The sequence below is a fragment of the Strix uralensis genome, chromosome 5 (genome assembly GCF_047716275.1).
Source record: "Strix uralensis isolate ZFMK-TIS-50842 chromosome 5, bStrUra1, whole genome shotgun sequence".
NCBI lineage: Eukaryota > Metazoa > Chordata > Aves > Strigiformes > Strigidae > Strix > Strix uralensis.
The window spans coordinates 89,839,678-89,864,806 of record NC_133976.1 but is presented as its reverse complement, the minus strand read 5'-3'; the positions used below and the strand labels follow the sequence as shown (position 1 = coordinate 89,864,806).

Sequence of the window (25,129 nt, the reverse complement as noted above, 5' to 3'; positions counted from 1 at the left end):
TGGGCCTTTTTCTTTGGATGTTTCACATGCTTTTGTGGCATTGGGAAGGGGAAAAAATCAGAAACATCTTTACTATACAGAGTTGGAACTCTGGAAGTTAAACATTAGGGCAGTTTTGCCAATTATTTGACCTGTGTCTTCCAAAGTGTCCCTGGTACCTGAGAGAGAGATGCCACCCAGGCTTGGTGGTTACTCTGGGAGCCAGGGCACGGCCCCCCTGGGGCACCACACTCCTCACCTGGAGTTTCAGCCCTTAGTGACAGTGGGAACCGGCCAAGGCTCTGCACTACAGCTAATAATGGAGAAGATGCACAACAAACTATTTAACAATGTAAATTTGACCATGTTGGCTTATTCAGCCAAGCTGGAGGCTCAGCTCAGGTGACTCAGAGCCACACCACAAGCTCCCATAACCGCACACACTGATTTCCCAGGTAAGGTGCTGACCTCAGGCAGTTTAACCCCATGGAGAATTCTCTAAGTAAAAGCAAAGCTGGGACTGCTGCGGCAGCAGGGGAAGAGCACGCTCAAGCCCCAGCTCCAGCAGAACAGCTCCTTTCTTACCTCCTTCCAGGAGCAGTAGGAGCAGTCCCCGGGTGGGGGGATTCTGCCTTGCCACCGCAGTAAGCAAAGGGGACCCGCCTCTGGTAGAGCCAAAGCAGCAGCAGCCCTTTCAATCCTGTTTCTCTCAAAACTTTCCACAAAATGCCTTTCATCCAGAAGGTTCGTGTCCCCCCAGCTGCAGGAGGTTAGTAGTACTCAGCACATCCTGTGAGAAAACTGGAGGAATACTCTTATTTTCTGAGACGGACAGATGAATTGGCTCAAAGAAAAAAAGAAAATAACACAAAACCAACATACCACTGACTTGTTTAAATGCTATAGTACAGCACCATCAAGCAAAGGGGACTGTGACACAGTTTTCTTTCAGTAGATTATATAAAATCCCTCTTTTTATTTATTAAAAGAGCCTCATGTTCACAAGGAAGATGTACAAAATAAAGGTAAAAAGAGGAGATTGGAGTGATAGAAAAACAGACAGTTTACTCCTTGATTTGGCATCCAAATACAGCAGTTTTCACCAAACTCAAACAAAAGAGAGAAGCACTTGGGTAAATAAATCAAACAGGCTTTTTTTTTTGAACCTTCACTTCAGAGTATTTTACAATTACAGTTTGTCTCTTATGAGGCTGATGTGCTCAGTAACACACAGGTGATTCACCTGCAAAATACTTTTATTTCTTACACAGATGTGAAAAAGGCCAGTAATTTAATAAGCAGAGTAAGTAATACAAAATAGTTGATGCATAACCAGATTATTTTTTTTACAAGAAAACTTCATTAAAGACAATAATGAAAAAAATCTATGTGTATCCCACAGTGATATAAACCAGCAGCAAGATAATTCCTCTCATATTTCTGCTTTTTGCCTCCTGAGAGAGACTGAAACGTACTTGAGTATTATTTAAACTTTGGAGCATAGTATTAAAGAACAAGTTTCAGAAGCACACATCAAAAATTGAAGACTTCAGAAGCAAGCATCTAATTAATAAAATTAATAACGGTATTATCCATTTGAGGTTCCTTAAACTGACTGTAGTATCTTTTTAATTCATGCTGAAAATTAACCTTTTAAGTGCACAGTACCCATCTGTTGCACAAAAGAACACATGGCAAGCTATAACCTCAGCTATCTACCCGAATCTTTAAAAAAGTGGTATTATACACTGACACTTGTAGCTAACTAGCATCCACATTACTGCATACATGACTAACCATCCTTTCAGTTACTTGGATTTCATCACCAGAAGAAGATTTTCAGTTTCCCAGACTCCTTGCAGGACAGCTCTAATCTCAGCAGCATCTCTGTTGTTTAGAAGCAGAAAGTTCAACACACAAGATGCCTTAAGTTTACTAAAGGCTAGGTAAAAAGCTGCTGTAAAAAAAAAAGTGTATTAAAAAAAATAAAAATCACACCTATAGTAAACACCATCTAAGAAGGAGCTTTAGATTCAGTGAGACATTTGAATTTGCTGTCAGTTTGGTGACTTAAGGCTGTTCCCGTGCATCCTTACCAAGCAAAACCCTCTGGGACTCTGCCCCGACTGTACACACCCCACATCCCAGCTGAGCTACCGGCCAAAACCCACCCTGGCAATGAAACCTGAGCTCCCTTTGTTCCAAATCTGTCTCTGGGAAACAGGAGACTAAAACTAGATCCAGTTTTCACCCAGCATTTTTTTTCCACTGCACAGGACATGCAGAACAACTGCTTTTGTACTCCTATGGCACCATCTGCTATTTGAAAGTAAACACTAAGGTTAGTCACTTTTTTCAGTATTCCACACATACAAGCAAAAAATTCCAGCTATTTGTGGAACAGTGCACAAAGCCACCTGCCTTCTGTACTTTCTTTCATTGCCCAGGGATGAGCACTGCGACCACCTAGAGAAGTGTTTGCCTTTAGGAGAGGCCATTCCAAAGTACAAAGGAAACAAATTTTGTTTACCTCTCTGTTTTGATTAACAAGGCAGCTCGAACAACTTCGGTCATAAATGAATGGTTAATTGTCATCCTTCAACAGAACAAGCACCTTTAAGCTTCTGATGTTGCAAAGATTACACGTACAAAGCAGACACTCCTGGCCCTCGTGCTGTAAAAGCTCGGCAAGGATTAGAATTTGGCATAAGCAAGGTGAATAATCCAATACATTCTATGTCTTTTCATACTTCATACCAAATAAAATACTGGGTATGCACAGTGTTGGGAGGTAGGATATTACCACCTTTAATTACAGCACGAAGCAGCAGCGTAAATGGGTGTTCACTGCCCTAAGCAGCTGTGTCCCCTCCCTGGAGCTGAAGCAAACAATACAGCCGAGCTCTAGGCACCTTTCCACAACATGGTTGTTCCTCTGCAACATACAGTACAGTTTTAGGACAGTTGAGCTTAAGTGTCTTACTTGCCAGAGATTGAGAAAAAAATGAAGCATTTTTAATGTACATGTAGCTTCCCAGCACTGTGCATCAGCCATCTCTAACTTTGTCCTGTTCCCCATTAAATGTTTTGTCTTCCCTTCTACACCAGATCACTGAATTATCAGTCATCTTCAGAAGGAGAACCTCATCTCCTTGGTGTAGCCCAGTTTATCCAGGTTGGGAATGCAAGCGTACTGGATCATTGGAGGAGGGCCACACATGAGGATCAGAACATCATCCTGAGGTGGAGGCAGGTGGTCTCTGATCATCTCTTCGTTCACAAATCCTTGGCTGTAATCCCAATCTGGTAAAAAAATGAAAGTAGAGGAAGGAGAACGAAGAAAAAAACAGAGGAATAGATACAAGTCACTTTAGGGTGAGTGTTGGGGTTTCATGGTTTTTTGGTAACATTCTGGGCTGTAGCATTTGTATACTCCGCTCACATTAGTGTCCTCAACACAGTTATGCCGCATGGAAAAAGGGCCACCTCTGCTTTTAAGACACAGTACTGATGTATGGAGAAAACCAGGGCTAGCTTTTAATACAGCTTGCTCAAAGGCCTGAGGAAATCTCAAGCAGAGCTGTGAGCAGAACGCGACTCCCCAGCTTCCACACTGGGGAACAGCAGCATCCATCCCCCTTACCCCACTGTTCACAAGTTCACTAGGGGAAATCCAGCTGATGGAGTTGTTCCCGGCTGGAATACTCTCAGTGCTCATCAGTTAATGCCGGGATTCAGGTTTACACATCATACCCCCAGTCATGGATGCAAAAAGCTGCTGACCTAAACCTTTGGGTACAGTAGGGCTGCCACACTTTTCTCCCACAGATTATCCAAAATTCCAGTTTTTGGTCCAGTTTCATGCATGGTATGAAAGTCTGCAGAACAGTGTTGAGGGGGTCTAAGGAGGAACTTCTATCGCAACTGCTAAGATCAGTTCACAATTCACAAACATCAAAGGAAAGGAACAGTGGTTAGAATTTCCAGAACGCTAATTGCGGAAGATGACACGACAGGAATGGACTGTGGAGATGGCACGACCATTCCCCCCACCCTACCAGAGGTGTATTCTTGGTCACAAGGTAAGAGGAGGCCTATGGCTTTGCCTTCTCTGCCCCAAACTACCGCTGAATAGGAGTCTGAATCTATCCCAACGTGGGCGGGCACGATGGGGAACAGCAAGAAAGGAAAACAACAAGGAATGACACGGAAACTATCGAGCCTTTTCACAACAGCACTAACTATTTAGCCTTTTCTTTCTCAAACTTGCACAGCTGAGGGAGGCACATTCAGCTAGCTCATCCTCCCACCTGGACCAGCCAGCTGTATCACATTATCTTTAAAACTGGACTGCTCCAAGCTGGAACTGTACTGTCATTGAGAAACACTGTTAACACAAAGGTAATCCCACGGCCTAGGAAGAAGAGCAGCTACCATGAAGTGCCATGCAGTGACAGCTTGGCAGGAGGCTGCGCTTGGCTGCGTCCCCATGAGATACCTCCACCACAGCTGCCTTAACGCCTGCTCTGAACACAAGACAACAAGGTAACACCTGATATTTATTCTGTGGGGAAGGAAGGTCACCTTCCAGCGTACGTAACTAAGTACTCAGGGGTAGTCTCGGGAGGAGGAACACTGCACTGCCATTCACCTGAGGAGAGCTCTGCAGCTCTGGAAACACGGCCCAATTACATCGAAGAGTTTCTGTGCAGCACTGGGTGAAGAATGACGCTACTGGATGCATTCAGACACGACACGCTAAGCAAGAAAGGAGCTCAGAAATATGCACATGACACAGCAGGTCTCCTGCCAAACACATGCATTAATGCTCATAACTTCGGTGTCAGTGCAAGTAGCACATTAGATCTTACTTTCGGGTGCTCTGTCCAGCGTGTACCAACACTTAAAGCGGCCGGGATTCTGAACCTGGATCTCCTCCAGCTCGGAACGTAACAGGATATCCTTCTCGGTCTGCAGGACAAGGAAAACAATGATTACACTCTGCATCTGAGCGCAGTCCCCAGATGACCACTGAGTGTTATCTACTCCGCAGCCCTGTGAAATGGAACAGATTATTCAACAACGTTTTACAGGCTGAAGAGAGCAAACACAAGTTACTTCCATGACTATCCTGTGGCAGAGATAATAGAAAGTTTCATAACTTTCCCAAATCCTGACCATGCAATGCCTTCCCTCTAAAAAATAAAACAAAGCAAAGCCTGTATCAAAACACAGAGCCTTCACTTGTTCAGGGAATTAGCTGTAGCATCAGAAGAGTAAAGCCCTCTTAACACTATTACAAAAGCAACTTCCATTAAAAAAACCACCACAATTGTGCACTAGTATCTCCCTACCCCTCCATACTGTGCCATTCAGTCAGGAAAATGCCAGGTTTTTCACCTTTACCACTTCAAATTTCATCAGCAGTGCCATACAAAGATTGCTTGGTTTTTGAACAGGATGTGGAACAGATAACCAAAAGGGTATCAAGTTCTGATTGGAACAACAAATGTTACCCAGGGTATCAAGTTCTGCTCCTCCCTGATGCAACATCATCGAAGGCCAGAAGAAACCCTTATTCCTGTAAGAGCAGCTGCAGTTTGGGAAGGAGGGAAAAGGGTTGATACTAAAAGTGGTACCATCCTCTGCAGCCTTAATAATTTGGCATTGAGGACACCACTATGTCTGTAACTGGGGGGGTAAGGAGGAACGTGCCAGCAACTATTGCTGAGAAGGTGCCTATTTCTGGATCTGCAGTTGCACGTGTTCCAGAAAAGCTGTTACTGGGTCTGCCCAACCCAAAGCATGCTAGTCAGAAGCACAGTATGAGCCTGTGTACAGCAATCTGTAATCCAACACAGCTCTTTCAGGAGGGCCAAAATACAAGATCAACAAAACACACATTAAACATATATTTTAAAATATTAAATATTGGAAAACTTCTAGTCTGCAGGCTTTCCTGACTATTTGTCACAAGACTGCTCTGTATTTGTGCAGTTACTGGGTACAAGGACTCTTTAAAGCCAAGGACTGATGTTTATACGGGCTGTTGCTAATACACAGGCAACCGTTCCCCGAGGCCTCCCTGCAAGAAGCAGTAGGTTTTGTAGGTTGCTAAAGCAGCTCAATCCCTCTATTAGTCATTCTGAATTACTCACAGCAAATCCTGGCCCTCCTGCCTGACACCAACTGCACTTTATGCCAACTCCTAGGGCTCAAAAGAGACCAGCTGCTGCAGCCACAGCAGCGAGCACCAGCAGGGCTCTTACTGTAATAAAGCATCAGAACAGGGTGTCTGTTGGCACTTGGATCATAGCTTCTGGGCAGAAAAATCTTGGTTTATAACTCGGATATGGTACAAAGGAAATGAGGACACACTGAGTATCAAAGGGGAATGACGGGGGAGAGCCTAAAGAAGCCAAAAAGCACGGGCAGAAAGTGAGGTTCACCACAAATAACAGTACATAATCCAGAAACAAATATTCATGATGATGGAGAAATTTAAAAGCAAAAGGATTAACACCAGGAGAACCTCAGGCAAAGAAGGAGCACTACAGTTCAGCAGCACACCACCGTTTTGGTTGCCTGATCACCCAAGAAATCTCTATTGCAGGGACTCCGTGGATGAGGGATCTTCTCTTTATCCAGCACGGCAGTAGGACACACCTCAACCCGCACCAGAAACGCGTGAAGAACCGCCAGAGGGAATGGAAAGGTAAGGGAACAGCCACGCAGAATCACAGCTCCGTAGTTGAGGGAGCTGCTGGAGACCACTGTGAATCTGAGCTTCACCTAAGGTGTTCTCAAACAGAAAGATTTCACATAACTCCCTGCTGTGAAGCTGGGGAGTTACAACTGCTGAAGGAGACAGATGTCCACCTCTTTCATGTTTTCACCAGGAAAGCCTGCCCAAAACTTCAACAACTTGCACAAAGAAGTGCAGAGTTTTAAAACATTTATAAACTGGATTAGAAACAACAAGACACAGGAAAATAAGCATTAGCTGAAAGCAGCATTTCTGTAATAACACTAAAGAAGCAATTCATTATAGTGCTTTTATATGGGAAGTTTTCACCATTTCAGTTCGGTTCTCCCCTCACGGTTTGTGTTTCTGTACCAGGCTTTCTCAGCAAGAACTTCAATTGCTGAGTGGAGTTCTGTTAGTAAAGTAAAACTTCATAAACAGAAAAAAGGACAGAATTACCTGATTAGCAAAGAGCAGCTGACAAACGGTAGGGTCATCTTTGTCTTTTATGATCGCTCGAATGATCTGCAGCATAGGTGTTATCCCTGAAAGAGAAAGGCAGGTCAATGATGTGAGAATACCAAACAGCAAAGAAAGCGCAAATGAGCATGTGAGAAAATACACAAATAAATACATCTCCCAGCTGCCAGAAACCAAAGATGGATCTTTATATATACGTACCAGTCCCACCTGCAATTATCCCCACATACTTCACTTTCTTAGTAAGTGGTTCAGCTTTCTTTTCAGGCCGAATAGCAAACTTGCCTGAAGAGAGAGAGAAATGGAGATCACTGAAGAAGGCAGGAAACGGCACCCGTGATCCCTTCCCACCATGTTCAGCTACTTGACTTTCAGCCCTGTCACCCTTCCTCCTCTGTAAAGCAGGAAGAGGAAACAGACAAAAGTGATGTCATCACAAATTAAAACAAATCCTGAAAGATGATTAACTGTGAGATCTTGCAGAAGATGTGATACGTCTCCCCCATACATACAAGTAAAAACTACATAGGAGGGGAAAACTGCCACGTGCTGTTCAAACTTCTTTATTAACATGTTATAAACTCTTACAGTTTAGTTACAACTGAGTTTATAACTGTTCTTACTTTGACCACAGATCATTCATGTCTACGGGGAGGTCTTCCAGCTGCCATTGCTAAGGCTGCCCAGACATAAATCACTTTTCTTTTATTCCTCTAGCTCAACATTTGAATGTAGAGATCATGTTTCAATCTGTCACACATTCACTGAACTCTCTACAACAATGACAACATCAGACACTGACATGGGTTATTGCTTACTCCTGACTAGCATCAAACCATCACTACCTGTATTTCCATTTGCTCACATCTCCTACCCCAGTGATATTCAGAATCCCAGATTCTGGAAACAGTTCCACACAAAGGAATTACTCTGCTCAGAGAGTTTATTTATCCCATGTGAATTATTTTAAGGGAAAACCTGGAATATGCAGGATGGGGGTGTTTTTGTATATTTACCTCCCCTTTTTGAGCTGATTTGCCAGTTTCACTCAAAGCTGACAGTTTGAAATTGCCCAAAATGTTGTATTTGTTGTATTCACACCTCTCCATCCAGGATAACGAACACAACATACAAAGCTCTGGAAAGCCACATGTCTGAGTTCTGCTGCTCACAAAACTGCCAGGTTTTTTGTGACACATTTGTGGCTGCACTATGCCAAAGTGAGATATTTTATATTAGCACAAAAGTACTTCCTGTTTCATTTTCACTTGGGAAACTATGTCCATATAAATAGGGAGAGAAGTCCCTTCTTTGAGAACAGTATCAATAACAAGCACTTCTATAGCCATACAACAATCCCCCTCAAGATGGCCACTGACTTAATTTTAAGACACTAGCAGTTTATTTTGTGCAGAGATGTTAACAACAGAAAAGAATTGCCACGTCTAGTGGAGAGGGTGAGTATACTGAGAGTAGCCACCAGAATAATAAAGAGGTGATAGAGAAGGTTCCATTTGCGCAGCGTGTGTAATCAAAATGCGCCACAGAGATTCTGCCCCTCTGCTCCGCTCCCCAGCTCCAGAGTCCTCAGTACAGGAAAGACATGGACCTGCTGGAGCGGGTCCAGAGGAAGCCACAAAAATGATCAGAGGGATGGACACCTCTGAGGAAAGGCTGAGAGAGTTGGGGTTGTTCACCGTGGAGAAGAGAAGGCTCTGGGGAGACCTTATAGCAGCCTTTCAATACTTAAAGGGGCCTTATAAGATGGGGACAAACTTTTTAGCAGGGCCTGTTGTAATAGGACAAGAGGTGATGGTTTTAAACTAAGAGGTAGATTTAGACTAGATACAACGAAGAAATTTTTTGCAATGAGGGTGGTGAAACACTGGCACAGGTTGCCCAGAGAGGTGGTAGATGCCCCATCCCTGGAAACATTCAGGGTCAGGTTGGACGGGCTCTGAGCAACCTGATGGAGTTGAAGGTGTCCCTGCTCACTGCAGGGGTGGGACTCGATGGCCTTTAAGGGTCCCTTCCACCCCAACTATTCTATGATCCTGTGATTCTATAAAGACTTGAACCCAGCTGGAAAGAAACAGTGACCAGTATTACTACTACTTTATAATATTTTTTCTGTATTGTTTACTCTGGATAAATTACATCTTCTAAGTCAGCCTTGCCTTTTCCTTCGTAGACAAGTAGGCCACTTGGTCCTCTGAAGTCAATAGTATCCCCTATTTTCAGGCTGTCTAAGTACTGAGACATTTTCCCTCCATCAGGAAACTTCGGGTGGACACCTTTAAAGTAGATCTGTTAAAAATAACAATGAAGCAATTAATTTCACAGCTCAAAGATGCACATTTGCCCTTCAAATACTTAGGTACCCATACTCCTCATGCAAAGAACACAACTACTACATAAAGAAATACTATCAATGAAGATTTGACTGACAATAAAACGGAAGCACTGAGTTTTCTGAAAGGATTAAAATGCCACTCTTGCCCCAGTTTTGATCAGACTAGACACAGACTGGCAATTTCTCCATTGTATTTCTATAACATAGAAAATCTCTAAATAATCAACATGATTTACACCCAAGTTCAAAAGGGAAAAAAAAACCACCATGATTTCAAACAGAAAAACTTCTGAGATCTCTGACAGCTCAGTTGCAAAGGGATATACCCAAACCTTCTTCTTGGGATGCCAACTGTTCACACCTCAAAGTTAGAATAACAAAAAAAGTGTATACAATTAATCGGATATTCAGCCGTTCACCAATGGGTATCAGTGGGTGTAGCTGTATTTCTGGAACTGTGCTGGTTTTTTGTTTTAAATCACCTGGGTGTGAAAGAGTTCAAGCTGAGACTAGCTACACTTTTACAAGAGCAGCACCATTTGCGTGCACAGAGAGCCACACTGGGAAGGAGTCTTGTGAAACATTTCTAAGTCAAAGATTTACATTCTTCCCTTGTCACGCTACCAAGAGACAAAACAAAAGTACATTATCATAAGACTCAAAATCACATTCTTGCCAATTACATCAGTCATTCACACTGTCTGGATCAGTAACAATAATGATCACTGCTCTTAATGATCATAATGACCATAGTACATTAGCTTCAGAAGAAACTGACAGTTGAGGTAAGATTAATTCCTTATTTCAGAAGGTTTAAAAAAAAAAGCGTGTGAACATCTGCAGGTCTACACAGATTTTAGAAAACTGCAGTATGCAAATACAGAAATTTATGAGGAATACAGAGAAATTGTCTGAGCAGCCAGGGATGTTAGGAAGGCCAAATCCCTGATAGAATTAAATTTGGCCAAGGATGTCAAGAGCAACAAGAAAAGCTTCTATAGGTACACTGGTGATAAAAGGAAGACTAGGGAAAACATGGGCCCTCCCTGGAAGGCATTCAATGACTTTTTTTCTTCAGTCTTCACCAGCAAGGGCTCCAGCCCCACCACCCAAGTCACAGAAGGCAAAGGCAGGGAGTGGGAGAAGGGAGAACTGCCCATTGTAGGAGGAGTTGTTAAGCAGAACAAATGCTTATCAGAACAAATGCCCACTGTAGGAGATCATGTTCGAGACCATCTCAAGAACCTGAAGGTGCACAAGTCCACAGGACCTGGTGAGATGTGTCCACAGGTCCTGAGGGAACTCGCGGATGAAGGGGCTCAGCCACTCTCCATCATCTTTGAGAAGTCGTGGTAGTGTGGGGAAGCTCCCACTGACTGGAAACGGGGAAACATAACCCCCATTTTTGAAAAGGGAAAAAAAGATGACCCAGGGAACTACAGGCCAGTCAGTCTCACCTCTGTGCCTGGCAAGATCATGGAGTGGATCCTCCTGGAAACTCTGCTGGGGCATGTGGAAAATAAGGTGGTGACTGGTGACAGCCAACATAGCTTCACTAAGGGCAAATCCTGCCTGACAGATTTGGTGGCCTTCTACGATGGGGTTACAGTGCTGGTGGGTAAGGGAAGAGCCACTGACCTCATCTACCTGGACTTGTGCAAAACATGTGACACTGTCCCACATGACACCCTTGTCTCTAAATCGGAAAGTCACGGATCTGACATTCTCACCTTGACAACAAGATCCACAAAGCCCTTGTCATCGTCACTGGAAACTGGAGTGTAAGGTCTAACAACCAGAGCTCCATCAATCCGTGCAGACAGGTAGATATGCTGTCCTGTACACAAGGAAGAAAAAAAGCAGTTTGATTTCAAAAGATTTTTCTGTCAGTGGATGTACTGAGTTGGCATGGACTGTAAATGCAGTCTCAAAGTTCTCCTAACTACCTTGCTTTGGGGCACCACTTTTTCCTCTGTCATTTCCCTGACATTGTAACACCTTACCAGAGTTGTTCACCATGCACAGATTCTATCTGAGAGGGCAGACAACTCCACTGCAAATTTTCTGTGTCAATCATATCTGTTCTGATAGCTTTACGTACGTACGTTTACCTGAGCCCTAACTGTGAGATCTTGCAGAAGATGTGATACGTCTCCCCCATACATACAAGTAAAAACTACATAGGAGGGGAAAACTGCCACGTGCTGTTCAAACTTCTTTATTAACATGTTATAAACTCTTACAGTTTAGTTACAACTGAGTTTATAACTGTTCTTACTTTGACCACAGATCATTCATGTCTACGGGGAGGTCTTCCAGCTGCCATTGCTAAGGCTGCCCAGACATAAATCACTTTTCTTTTATTCCTCTAGCTCAACATTTGAATGTAGAGATCATGTTTCAATCTGTCACACATTCACTGAACTCTCTACAACAGTTTCTTTTCTCAATGTCTATGTTTTTGATGAAAAAAAAAAAAAAGAATTAACCTCTTTGAAAGGTTTTCCTATAAAATTACAACACCCTGAAGAGACCCAAGTGAAGGATACCTAGGGGAGGGATTTGGTTTTTGTTATTTTATCAACAAGGTCAACAGAACAAACTATCTCTTCAGATGAATGCAGCTCTCCAGAGACGGTGCAGCTCCTTGGCCTGTTAAGGGAATGCAAAGAGGGGATTTCACTGGGAGCTGGTTTGCCAGGGACAGCTGGAGGGACAGTGAGGCAAACCAGTGGGTGAATGAAGATGTGACTCGGGAAACAAGCAATTATAACTCACGTGAAGCTGTACATGGACGTCATGTAAGGATGACTCAAATAACCCTCTCAACAAAGCCTACACAAATCTGGCAGCACACACGTTTCCTGCCTGGGAAGACCTGAGGGGAGCTGCAGCCACCCGCACCTCCAGGAACAGACCCATGGTGACCCCTGCAGACTGTGAACCTGGACAGACAGCACCGCTGCCGGGGCGTGTCTCAGGAATTGGTACAAATCCAACCAAGGTGCTCCTCCCAAAGGGAAAACATGCCTTATGCTCTTACTTGTTAGAGCTTTACCCTGCCCTGAGAGGACAGCGGCTGGCAGCCTCTGTCTGCGGGCATACACAATCCCACTCTCCCTCAGAGTCAATCGTGTTTTTCCCTGTAATGCTCCAGCGGGTGGTAAAAGCAAAATGCTGGTGCTGGAGTAAACATGGGGAGTGCACACCAGTACCTGTCCCGCGGCTGCCCAGCCTGCTGCTCCCAGCTGCTTTTACCACCCTCACCAGCTTTCCATAGGAAACAATAGCACTGAGCTATTATGGAAGGCAACAGGCCATGTGGCAAGACCTAAGGAAACATCTACCCCATGGTGATTAAGAAGTTCCATGAGACTGGCTGCAAATTCCAAAGTGAGCAGATCGTCTGGTAAACTGCATGTGTTAGAGGAGAAGTAGCTGAGAGCACTGCCTCAGGGGACCCCAGAGACCAAGCACCACGGGAATAACACACACTAGGAAGTCGTGACTGGAAAAATACAAGTTCTTATACTTGTATACTTGCTTCTGCTGTCTTCACAGAAGGAAGCTGAAAGTACACTCTCTGCAAGTACACAAAATGTCAGACCCTGCAGATCACTCACAGTGTGAGGATAATCTTGCAAAGCTCTAAACACCAGCTCAAAGCACGTGGACAGTATTTGAAATTCAACAGTTCAAAATGTAGGAAACCTCCCTGGGCCCCACAAAGTCTCTTACCGTGGAACTAACAGTGCTCGGATTCTCAGTAAGGAAAGACAGAACGTACCTATAGGGAGACCCAGAACGTGATCTATGGAAGGGAGAGCAAATCGGAATCTTCTTGTGTCATGACTAACTTCCTGAAAGAGGAAAATAGAAAGAACAATCAGCTATGTGGTTTGGATTTAATGTTTGTGATTTCACTTGTAGAGCCAACACGCTAGCCTGTCTTCCCGCAGGATTAAATATTTGGGGCAGAGCAGCATCCTAACTGAAATTTTTGCATCATGCAAATACGAACTTCTCTGAATGTGGCAATCCTGCAGAGGTCAACTTTTAATTCAAACTCCCTGAAAACTTAACTTTATCTCAAAATATTTTAGAAGTAATACAGAAGTAAAAATAGAAAAAAAAACCCAGACAAATGCAAATACTGTCTTGAGGTATATTTAAATGTGACTAGCAAAACTTATTAAGATACTCATATGCAGATTAAGACTAAACAATAACATTATAAACAGTATGAACATTTACATTGCCTTCTGTGAGAAGGCCACAAGATAAAAATTAATCAGTTCTTATATTCTCATTTAAAGTTTAAATGTGCAGGAGTTCAAGGCCAAAAAAATTTTGATTTTGACATCTTAAAATCATGGTGAATTAACCATTTCAATGTAGAAGACTTTTTCAGAAGACACTAGTGGATGTCAGGAAGATTAGAAAGCAGCAACCTGGTCCCTTTGCTATGTTAAGGGCCTTAAAAATATTTTCTCCATAAAAACGTAATTAATCCTTAATTAAAATTGAAAAGAGCGCTCTATTTAGATAGGAACTTTATTATAAAATTATGACAATTTATGCAGTCCAGGTGGGATAATTGTCCTAATCTTTTACTAGGAAAGTCATACCTTGAATAAAATTTTGGTAATGAGTAAATGAAATGTTATTTCTTACACTACATATGTTTTACCTCTTAAAAATCAGGTCACATTCATGGGACTGAAAAAGACGCAAAAAAAGAAAGAAACAGTATACAGCCTGATGCCTCATCCAATTACTCTCTTTTTTAAAGCCCTATGAGACATAATATCCCTTCTAGAGAAAATTTCAGAAACATCCTATAAAATATTGTAACCCTTTTTTTGTTTGTTTTTGGTTTTTTGATTTTAAAGTAACCAATGGAAACAGACTTCTTTCTCATCCGTTTGTCTAGTCTTCCCTTAACGAGTTCTGGTCACACTGATGAAATTTTCTTCACAATAAATCATTTTAAGGTAAATGCTGAAGAAAGAAGGGAACTGAGTGGCAGCCTAAAAACAGCTTCTCTGTACTTCAGGAACAGTAACTGCCATTGAAAATTCCACTAGAAAGACAGCTAACAGGGACTTAACGCTGCTGCTCTCGCACTGACCGCTGCTGTTTCTGTATGAAAAGTTCAGCACAAGCTTCACTACTTCAAGGCTGGATTTTGCCAATAATCCTTTATTTTAAGACGCAGTCTTTAACAGCACGCAGAAAGAGCAAAGTTCTGAATTCCCCGTTAATCATCTCATCAATTAAAGCTGAGAAAGGTATCTGAATACAGATGCATCACAAGAGACATCTTGGTGCATCATGAGAGACAACTGTAGAAACACTAAAAAGCTCAAGAAATTCCTAGCGCCCAGATCAGCATGCCTACACCGTGTCCCTGTGACATGGCCAGGACGCTGAGCACGCCAGTCAGCAAGTTGCCTTGTAAGAGGACACAGAAGCCATTTCCCGCTCGGGGCCATCTTCACCGTGTTCCCCCAAGCCACCACCTGGCACTGCCCTAAGCACCTGCGAGCCCCAGGGCTCGGCTGCCAGCACGCACTGTTGTCTCGAGTTGCTGAGGAGTCTTCCACACTCACAACCAAACGCACAGCTGGACAACAGTTTTTGCAGGCTGGTGCTTTGCTGAAGCCACTGAAAGGCAACAAATGAATTATGCTTACCATTACAAAAAAAAAAACCCTGAGGTTGTAGGCTTTTCTAAGGCATAAACTAAATCAGCACACCTAACTATATTATGACAATTTTTTCCTACACCTAACCCTAGGAAGCAGCTTTGTGACCCCTATTTCTCCGTTCGACAGACAGGTCTGGCATACGCCATCTGGGCAGTTGTTAACGTTTCAGCTGGTGGGTGAAAGGCAGACAGTGGGTAGAGGCAGAAAGGTTTCTGCTTGCAACAGCTCAACAAAATGGTACGTTTGATTTCCAGCTTTCATACACAGAAATCTAAGCTGCATTAAAAGACACATATATGTCAAACTAGGCATTCTCTAGAACAAGGGTTTCCAAACTTCAGATTGAAGACACTTAAAAACTCTTTCTACGTAACTGTGGAATCCTTCTGAAATTTCACATACGTGTGTTGCTGTACAGCAGCCCAGGACGTGCAACTCATGTTTTCTGTTGCAATCACCACTCCATTTTCTTTAGTTGTGACACTGGTCTAAGCCGCTTCCCTTCCTAAGCAAAGGAACAGTCACTAAAAAAAACTTTCTGCAAGGCCATACTCTCAATGATATAATCAAAATACATCAGGTTAAAAATTACAACCCCCAGCTACCCCCAAAACAGGGAGTACGTTTGTTCATTTCTTGTTTTAAACACAAATCATTTTGGTGCTCTGCTGGTGAAGGTACTAACAGCTTCATAGTCATAAAAAGGGAATCATAAATACTAACATGGTAATGGGAATAGCAGAAACTTTTAAAATATGAGAGTCTTTTGCTAGGCTGGGCAGGCAAAAGGAGCAACACTACAAGGTAAAACCAACGTACTGCAATTCCTCCTGCAATGGAAGGTAAACTCCAGCCAACCACACGTATGTCTTGAGCAGGCTCCACAACCACACCGAGAGCCACAATTCTCAAGTTAAAATGTTTTTGTGTAATGACAGGTGGTTTTAGATTAAAGTTCTCATCCACTTCAAATTTAATAGCCTGTAAAATACAAACTGAAGCACATCAGAAAGACTGACTAATTTCATCTTTTCCAGACAGGTGGATGGGGCAATGTTGAAGTTTAGTACCAAAGATCAGAGTGTTTGCACCAGATTTTTGGCAGGATGTTAGAAACTACTAGCACTTACTGTATCAAGTTGTTATTTTTCAAAATTAACTTCTGTTTCCAGGACACATCTCCCATTTCAGCAAAAAATTATAAACATTCATCAGTCAAATATTCTCAGTTGATCAAGGTACTGCATGCAGCAGCACTTGACCTGGTTATGTAAGAGCATTCCTCCATACCAAGATTTTAAAAAAGCATACAAAAAACAACAACAGAGTGAGAAAGAGATCAGTATTTAGCAAAAAAATAAATAAATAAATAAAATCAAGTGAACTGTGAATTCTCTTCTGTTACAAACTGCTACAGCAGAAACCTGCAAGTAGCTTAATTCTCAGAAGCACGTGCAGTGCCTCAAGCCTCCCCCCCCTTCTGCTGGTCAGGCAGACTGTACCTGCAACCACGTGCTACAGACCTGATGAGAAAGTGGGGAGTATATAACAACGTTGTTGCAGTACATATGGGAAATAAACCCAGTAATGCTGCCCAGCCCAAGCCACAGGGAAGCTTTCAGTTCCCATGAAACTAGGACTTGGAATGACACTAATAATTTTCTTTGACAGACAGAACAAATGAAAGCCAAGCTACTGGTGCATTCCCTATACCACAAACAAAGCTCTGTTCCAAAGTTATTTTCATCCAAGCTCTGATAACTTTCTGTCTAGCTCATTAACTTAAAAAGTCAACACAGAAAGTTATCTTCAGGTTTGACTTCACACCTGAAAAGCCAAGATCTCTCTCTCATGCGTTTGATGGTGAGTTTATCCAATGAAAATCTGGACTCTTCACCTTTTGTGGCTTTGGTCCCCTTTCCCGAAGTTGAGTTACCAATTTCTGATAGCAAGATCCACCCCTGAAAGGGTCATGACTTTCCTCCGAAAACCCGCTGAGCAGCCTGGGAGGTACAGAACAGCTTCTACTTTCAAGAGAAAGAAAGAGAAGCCAAGGCAGCTCCGGTGCTGTCAGGACTACACCATTTCAACACCCGTCTTCCCGTACCACATTAGAGTACATAAATCCAATAACATGAATCAGTATCAACACAGTTCTGACAATCAGTACGCAGAACGCTACTGACCATGAAAAAACTGCCTGCTCTGCCTGACAGCATGACTGCTGTCTCACAGCCAATCTAGCAGTGCAGAGTTTAGGAATTTCCGCTGCTGTACTCCGTGACATGAGACACATGTGACAAACTACAGGTTTTGCCATTTCTAAAGCATTATTCTCCACTCTAACTTGCTTGGAAACAAGCTGCTTGCACAACTCAGTTACACTAGGAAAGGAGCATTTATAAAGAAGTCCTGTCCTTAAAATACAAATATTTGCCCTGCTGCAACATTACCGCAGGTTTAAGAAGCTATAGGCGTTCCACAGTATCCATGGAGAGGTGGTGCTCAGCACTGTACATGCTCTTACCTCCTTATCAATCAGCCTCAACGCATACTTCACTTCAGGATCCTTCAGAGTAATCGCAGGATGGGGATTTCCGAAAATCCTCAGGATAGCGGTGTAGATTAGCCATGCTGGGTACGTCACAATCCAACTCAACTGCAGCAATACAGAAAGAGTGTGAGACGTGTGTGTAACAAGAGAAAGTTATTTTGGTGAGAAGGAATGTGGTAACATGACATGACAATCTAAACACCAAAAAAACCTGTTTCTTCGTACTAATACGAGCAGGAAGAGGAAATATTAAAAGAACACCAGCCAGTGTAACACACAGATTTGCTTTACGACTACCTGGCGTTACTCCTCCACTGAGGCACTCTCCATCCCCGACACCACGAGCGGGCTGCCGACCCGCGAGAGGCCAAGCAGCCACGCCAGCCCAGGAGAGCGCAGAAGAGACCACGTTGCTGCAACTACAGCTGTACAGAGAGGATGGATGGGAGATGTCACCTCCCCAGCCCAGTGCCATGGGCACTTGGTGTGTCCCCAGGGCTGAAGATGGGTCACCCACAGGCTACAGGGCAGAGCCTGCCAGGACTGTGCTCAGCCAGAGGCCCGCGCCTCCATTTCTAGTGCCTGTTCCCAGCGACAGTCCTGCTCTTGCGAGGCGAGATAAGCACCACAACAGCCTGCAAAATCCCCTGTGTGGGGACTTGGTCCTGACTTCGGACAGGAGAACAAACTGAACAACTACTTATAAAAATCCTCTCTAACTCTGTAATTTATTATTCAATGCTTTAACAGAGGAGAGGGAAGAAGCATGACTGCAGCCAAAAGAAAAAAAAAAAAAGGCAAGTACTTAGATTGCATACAATGCACTAACTAATCAGAAAAGCTCAAAGTCCTGCCCAGTTAGCTTTCACTTTCATTTAATTTTAAAGGAACCTGACCAATCTTTCCAAAGCCCATTTCCGTGAGTGTGACAGTTCTCAGGAGGCTATAAAAAAAAAAAAAAGTCCTACATTACTAAAACTGTGGCAAGTGTAAAATTTAAAAAAAAAAAAAAAACAGCATAAACTCTCTCTTGTTAAAATGCTGCCGTACCCCTTTAAAATGTATCAACACTGGGTATAGCTTGAAGGCACACAATGCCATAAACACACTCTGCACTTTTCACTTTTATTTGACAATACGGAAACAGCTCCACACAGGTTGTTTCTGAAGAAGCTGATATTTACAGGAATGTTATTCCTCAATTCCCACAGATGCACCACATTACTGCAGCTCGAGGAAGAGCTTACTGAGTCACAAAAAAGAGGGGAGAGAGAGGAGTTGTTTAAGAAGGTGACAGGGCAGCAAATAAGCTCCCTAATGAGAAGTGCAACAGGTGAATGAGACCTGGTGGAGAGAGCAAGCTGAATCTGCCACAGACGATGTTTCAAACAAGACATTAATAAGTTAAAATAAACTAGTGTCATTTACAGATATGGCTATCTAAAATTGACCAAAAAACCCACAGCTGTGGTCTAGCAAAATTGCAGCTGAAAATGGGAATTCAAAAACTTAGACACAGTCCCAACTCCAACACTAACGGGCACCAGTAGCAGATAATCAGGAAGGCAGGAGGAGAGTGGAGTTCAAAGTACCATCTCTGCAAGTCAGCTTCTCCACCTGTGTTTTCTCTCATCTTTGCAAATTGTTTCTGGGTCATCAGATGTCAAGTGAAAACTATCACAGCTGTTCAATAAATGGAATTAACACACTCCCCAAATGTGCATAATCATAATTTTTTGAAGCAATGCACCAGATCCAAGTCTACTGGAAGAGAATGCAGTCTAATTTTGACAAATACTTTTAACACAGTCTTAGCCTCATGGAAGGCAATTTGTTATTCGCGGTCAATTAGTGCAAAAGTCTCATGGAATTTAGCCTGGAAAGAAACAGCATACCCACTAATTTGAACATCTATTTTAGTCCCTTACTCAGAAAGAATCAGCTGGTGGGCAGAAAAAAAAACAGAAAGAACTGAAGGCTGAATGATTACAAAAGGTTATCCTTGCTAAGAAATACATTCTCGGGGTGAATAGTGATGTTACCACAGGGCATATAAAGATACTGATGAAGGTAACTGCACTGCAACCATGGAAGCTGCAGCAAAGGGAACGACTGGCTGACCATAAGACCAGGAATCACTAAAGGAAGATCTGGTGACTCACAGCTTCCAGCTGCACTAATCTTTGCGAACAGATCACAGAATAAGTAACCGAGCAGGAATTTTTATTAATGGAAACAGACCTCTGCGGGATAACAAGAAGGGCCACGAGAAAAGCCACAGCATGGAGGCTGCCAGCCCTTTCCACTAGGGCGTGGTGAGCAAAACACAGTTAAACGGGTAAGCGCGTGGCAGGGCGCATCACCGAGCTGCCCCACAAACACACAAACCAAATGATTCTTTGGCAAGAAAAACCTTGTACCCTCAGCTCCGATCACCCCTCTCCCAGTTCCTCATTCAAGCCCTATTTTTAAATGATCTTAGTTAAACATTCTTCTCATCTGTTTTAGAGAACGATGAGGGGATTAAGGGAGGAGCATTTCTTCCCTTGGGCAGCTTTAGCATCTGTCTCATCCTCTTCTGTTCAGGTAACCTAAGAAGCACCTGTACCCAAACTAGCGTGTGTTGTATCCACCTCCGTCCTGCTCCTCTCACAAACCCAGAGCCAGGAACGTCTGAGCAGATGCATCAGAGGAAAGAAACAAGAAAGGCGGCTGCCGAGAAGAAGGTAACGATGCGTGCTGGAGACAACAGCCCTGCAAACCACCGCTCGGCAGACGCGACCCCGAAAGAGCTCCACACCGCAACAGCAGCTGTCAGGCTGGGGCTTAAAGCCCTCGGACACTGATAAACCGTTCAGGCAACGGGGACAAGGACAAGGCACACGCCACGGCGGCCAACACCGGCACCATTATCGCAGCCAAGAGCCGCGGGCGCTCACGCCAGCCCCGAGAAGGCCCCGGAGCCACCGCATCCCTGCGGGGGTACGGGCGCGGCTGCCAACACAGGCGCCCCCGCTCCCCCTCCCGAGCGACGGGCACACGGCGGGGGACAGCAGGGGCCTCGGGCACCCTGCGACACCGCCCAGCGAACCCGCTGACAGCCGGCCTGGCCCGCGCCCGAACCTGGGGCCTCAGCTCGCTCAAGGCCTTGGCGGGAGGCGCGGGGGGGGGCAGAACGCAGCGCCACAGCAGCCGCCGCGCCCGCGCCCACCACCACCATCACCCCCCTCCCGCCGCCGCCGCCGGCCCGCCCGCCCCTCGCTCCCTCCCGCCGCCCCCGGCCCGGCCGCACTCACGGTGCTGATCTGCGCCCCCATCGCTGCCCCCAGACAGACGCGAAAGCCCCGCCCCTCCCGTGACGTCACGCCGCCGCGCCCCGGAACGTCACGCCGCCGCGCCCCGCCAATCAGCGCCGAGCCGCCGCCGCCCCCTGGTGGCCGCCGGCGGGTCCCGCCCCGCGCGGGGGGGACGCTGCGCGGGGCCGGGCCGCGGGCGGTGCCCGGGCGGGAGGCGGCGGGGCGGTGCCCGGCGCGGCGGTGGGGGGAGGCGGGCAGCGGGGTGGGCGGGGCGCTGCCCGCGCTTTTCCGGGTAGCGGACCCCGGCCGGTCGCCGCGGGGAATCGGCTGCCCGAGGCGGCGCAGATCGGGCCGTCGCTCCTGGTGCCGGCGCGGAAATCACACAGAAACGAGATCCTGGAGCCGCGCCCGCGCCGCTGTCACCCGGGCGTTTTCCTTCCGAGCCGCTCCCCGCCAACGCGGAAGAGACAGCGGCGGCATCTCGGTGCCAGGCTGCCGCCAGCCCGCCCCGCGCTGCGGCGTCACCCCCCTCTGCCCTCCGTAACGGCCCAACCACGCCGGGGGAGCCGGGGCGATGAAACCGTGTACCCACCTTTCCGAACCAGCGGGGCAGCCCTGCCGGAGGTGACTCAACATCACAATTCGTTATTTCACCAAATCGTCCAGCCCGAACTGCGCCGGTCGTGCTGCTCGGGGCCAGCAGCCGCCCCCAGCCGAGCCCAGGGAGCGGTGCCGGGTGCCGGGACGCTCCGCACGGGCACTCCCGGGCTCTCGGAATCTCGGCCGGTGGTGGCCGACAGCCTGACTCGGGAATGGTGATGTTTACCCAAAAAGCACAAGAAATGAGCCCTGCAACAAGAAACGATGTTTCGGCCTGGCTGCCTAAATTTTTGCTTTGCATCGATGTGTACAAATTAATGTCTAATAAGCAAATGCGTCTTTGTGCTAAATGTGAAAATCTTCAAAGCTCTTTAATTAATACGTCTTAACTTGCACTAAACAGATCGCGATGATTCCTAGACACAGTTTCTCCTTACAAAATCAAGGAAGGTGTGTGCTTGACAGTCCTAATATTAAGATAAAAAGAAACAATAAAAAACTTCCTCCCTTAGCCCCTCGGCTCACACAGGGGTCCTGGAGCCACCTGCGCCCCCAAGCACTTGCTTCCTCCCAGCCTCTGGGTTTGCCGGCTGTGCAGGCAGCCCGTCCGGCTGCGAGAACATCCCTAAGTCAGCCATGGTTTACCTGTAAACCTGGGGATTAGCACTGGTAAATGAAGGAAGGTTAACAGACCAACCTAAAGGTAAGCAGGTCACGTCACTGCACAGTCTAGGTAACGACATTTAGCTGCAGGAATGGAGTGAGTTATTCCTGGGATTTCTATGACAAAAACATGCCTGGCTGGGTAATCCTCTTCGTTTTCTCTTTGAGGACAGCTGCTGCACCAGAAACTCCTGAGTGAGTGGAGGGATTGTAACACCATTGGCTGAAGAGAAGGACATCAGGATTGAGAAGCCAAGGCCTAGGAAACTGGAGAGAGAACGGAGAGACAGGCTGGGCCAGGGACCATGGAACTTGGTGGGAGACAATCTGTCAGGTGAGGCTCCAGTAATGCCAAGAGAAGGGTGGAGACATCAAAATCTCCGCTCCCTGCTCTCAGTGAGCTCTGACCTGCCTAGGTTCCCACTGAGCAGCCCAGGCCGTGTCTCCATTCCTTGTCAGTGTTGGTCAGCTTGTGGAGACCTGTCAGTGAGAGCCAAAGCTCCCATGGAAATGTACAGCAAACTCAGTGTCTCAGAAACTTTCCTCTTCCCTGTATCCACACTCAAAACATGACCCAAAGGCCTGCTCTGGATTCTCCAGGGCAAGGACTGAGCCTGCTATCGATCTGCACGGTGTTTGTTCTAGCTGCCAGCTTTTACTGTCTCCCTGAGTGAGCCTGTCCGGCCCAAATGTGTCCTTTGTGCATGTATAAGCCCTGGCTGCTTTGGTCTGAAAGCTTATAAAGCACAGGGTTCGTGCTCACCCCCTCTAGATCCACCAAAGAGGTTGAACTTAACTCTCTGAATGAGCCCCTTCCCTCTTCAGGGAAGTTTAGGCACCTGACTAGAGGCGACAAACCAGCACTTATCCATTGGCCACCTTGGTCAGAAAAGCAGAATACTTAGGCCAGAAACGCACAGAGATGCCTATATGCTTTAGAAATGGGTCTTATTCACAGGGTTTCCTTGATCCTTGACCTTGGCAAGGGTCAGCATCTGATGCTTGAGCATCTTCCGAAAGTCTGTTGCCCCATTCCTTTGGAAATGCTGTTCACATGCGAGGGAGACAGTGCCAAACACTCTCCCTGTTCCCTTGTGCCAGAAGAGAGGAAGAGAGGGCAGGGGGAGCCTGACCTCAGCTCCTGCGCAAGAAAACATACACTGCCCTGTGCAGTGGGTTTGACACAGCATTGCCTCATCTGTTCAGTAGAGAAAGCCAGCCCATGGTGTTAGCAAGGCTCTGGACACTCGGGTTTTCTTACTGCCTGCATTAGACCCGAGAGCGACCCAGATTCTTGTTTGCCTTTGATCAGTGCTTCGTTTCTGTTGGCCAACACACCCTTTTACACTCCTTGGGATCCTTAGCTTTTTCTTAGCTCAACATATAAATCATAGGACAGTTTTACAACAGATTTAAGTACATGTTTGGTTATGAAATTGCTAGCAATGCTAGTGATCTGACCTGTAATTTAGATTAACTTAAATCTGATGACTCCAGTGATGCTGCTGCTTGTAAATGGAAATTCCTGGTCTCCCATCTGGGCTCCTGCTAATGTGAATAAAGGAGTTGCAACTTTCTTATAGACAGAACATGCCCACTGGCTTTTGTATATTAAATGAGAGCCTAGAAAGAGTTCCTGCATTCAGCTGATAAACACAGGCACTGTATTTTTTGTCATTTACCTTGCTTATCCAGAACTGCAATAAATACTAACAGAAAATGGTAAAGAAAATTTCTGTTAAAAGTAAGGACATTCAACTTTAAGATAATATTAATTTCCCTTGCCAGTGTCAGAAGGAAGCTTCCCTTGTAAGTGTTTTAAGTGAGCTAGCTGCATGTCTTGTCCCCTATGCGATTCCACATGTCAGGCATCTGCATTCCTGGGAGCTTTGTTTGGCTCTAATACGATTCTTTGAAGGAGTACGTGGACCAGAAGTGCAGAACCATTTGTATAACTGGTAGCCTAACATCAAACCAGTTTGGCTTCCCTATATACATATACGCAGTTTAAACCTAAAGCTATGTTTTTCAGAAATTAATTATTATGAAGAAGAAAATTTTAGAAGTATCAATCGAACAGAATAATCTTTAAACCACCTGAAGGTTAATTTAGCCACATAATGAATGCATGCTTCCCAGGGCAGGCACTGGAATGGGTACCTGCACTCACCAGCACCTGCTGCCACTGGCTTCCAGTGGTGCATGCAAAGTGCTGCCTTTGTAAAACATTTCCTGATTATAATGCCTTCTAATATTTACAAGGTCACAACTAGCAATTTCAGCTGTAAATATAGAAGCATGTGGTTTTGTTTTTTTCTCCTCCACCTATATTTTTTTTATCTGATTTACTATCATCTTCCTTTCTATTGTCAAATAACAGCCGTATATAGAACAGCAAGGCTAGAATGGCTCGTCCATCTCAGTCAAGGCTTTCAGACTTGAAGTGCTTATTTCTGGGCCCAAAATTCACGTGGAGATCTAAAATCTGTCAACAAATAACCCAACACGACTCCAGATGCAATGTCCTGCCTCATGTCTGATCTCGGGGTTGTATCTGCAAACCCAGGTGGGAGAAGGCAGCGGTCGCCATGCATCTCCCCGCCGTCGCCGTCTGTCCTCCTCCCTGCCATGCTGGCTGTCTGGGGCGACAGGGTGAAGCAGGAGCCTGGTAGAGGTGGCTCTGACTTCCTGGTCTGAGCTGCCTGCCCTGAGAGGCGTGAGACATGCAATCTTTACACTCCACGTCTT

The 25,129-nt window shown here is 45.3% G+C and overlaps 1 protein-coding gene across 1 annotated transcript; it reads right to left on the bottom strand.

The window, feature by feature from the left end:
* Nucleotides 1-920: 920 nt before the first annotated feature.
* On the bottom strand, nt 921-21,181 carry CYB5R3 (cytochrome b5 reductase 3). The gene is made up of 9 exons (XM_074872211.1): nt 21,119-21,181; nt 17,796-17,927; nt 13,345-13,417; nt 11,288-11,394; nt 9,382-9,511; nt 7,406-7,489; nt 7,184-7,269; nt 4,851-4,950; nt 921-3,282 (listed from the first exon to the last, which is right to left on the bottom strand). The coding sequence occupies exons 1-9, from the start codon at nt 21,137-21,139 to the stop codon at nt 3,110-3,112; spliced, it is 906 nt and encodes a 301-aa protein (XP_074728312.1). The 5' UTR covers nt 21,140-21,181; the 3' UTR covers nt 921-3,109.
* Nucleotides 21,182-25,129: the final 3,948 nt, after the last annotated feature.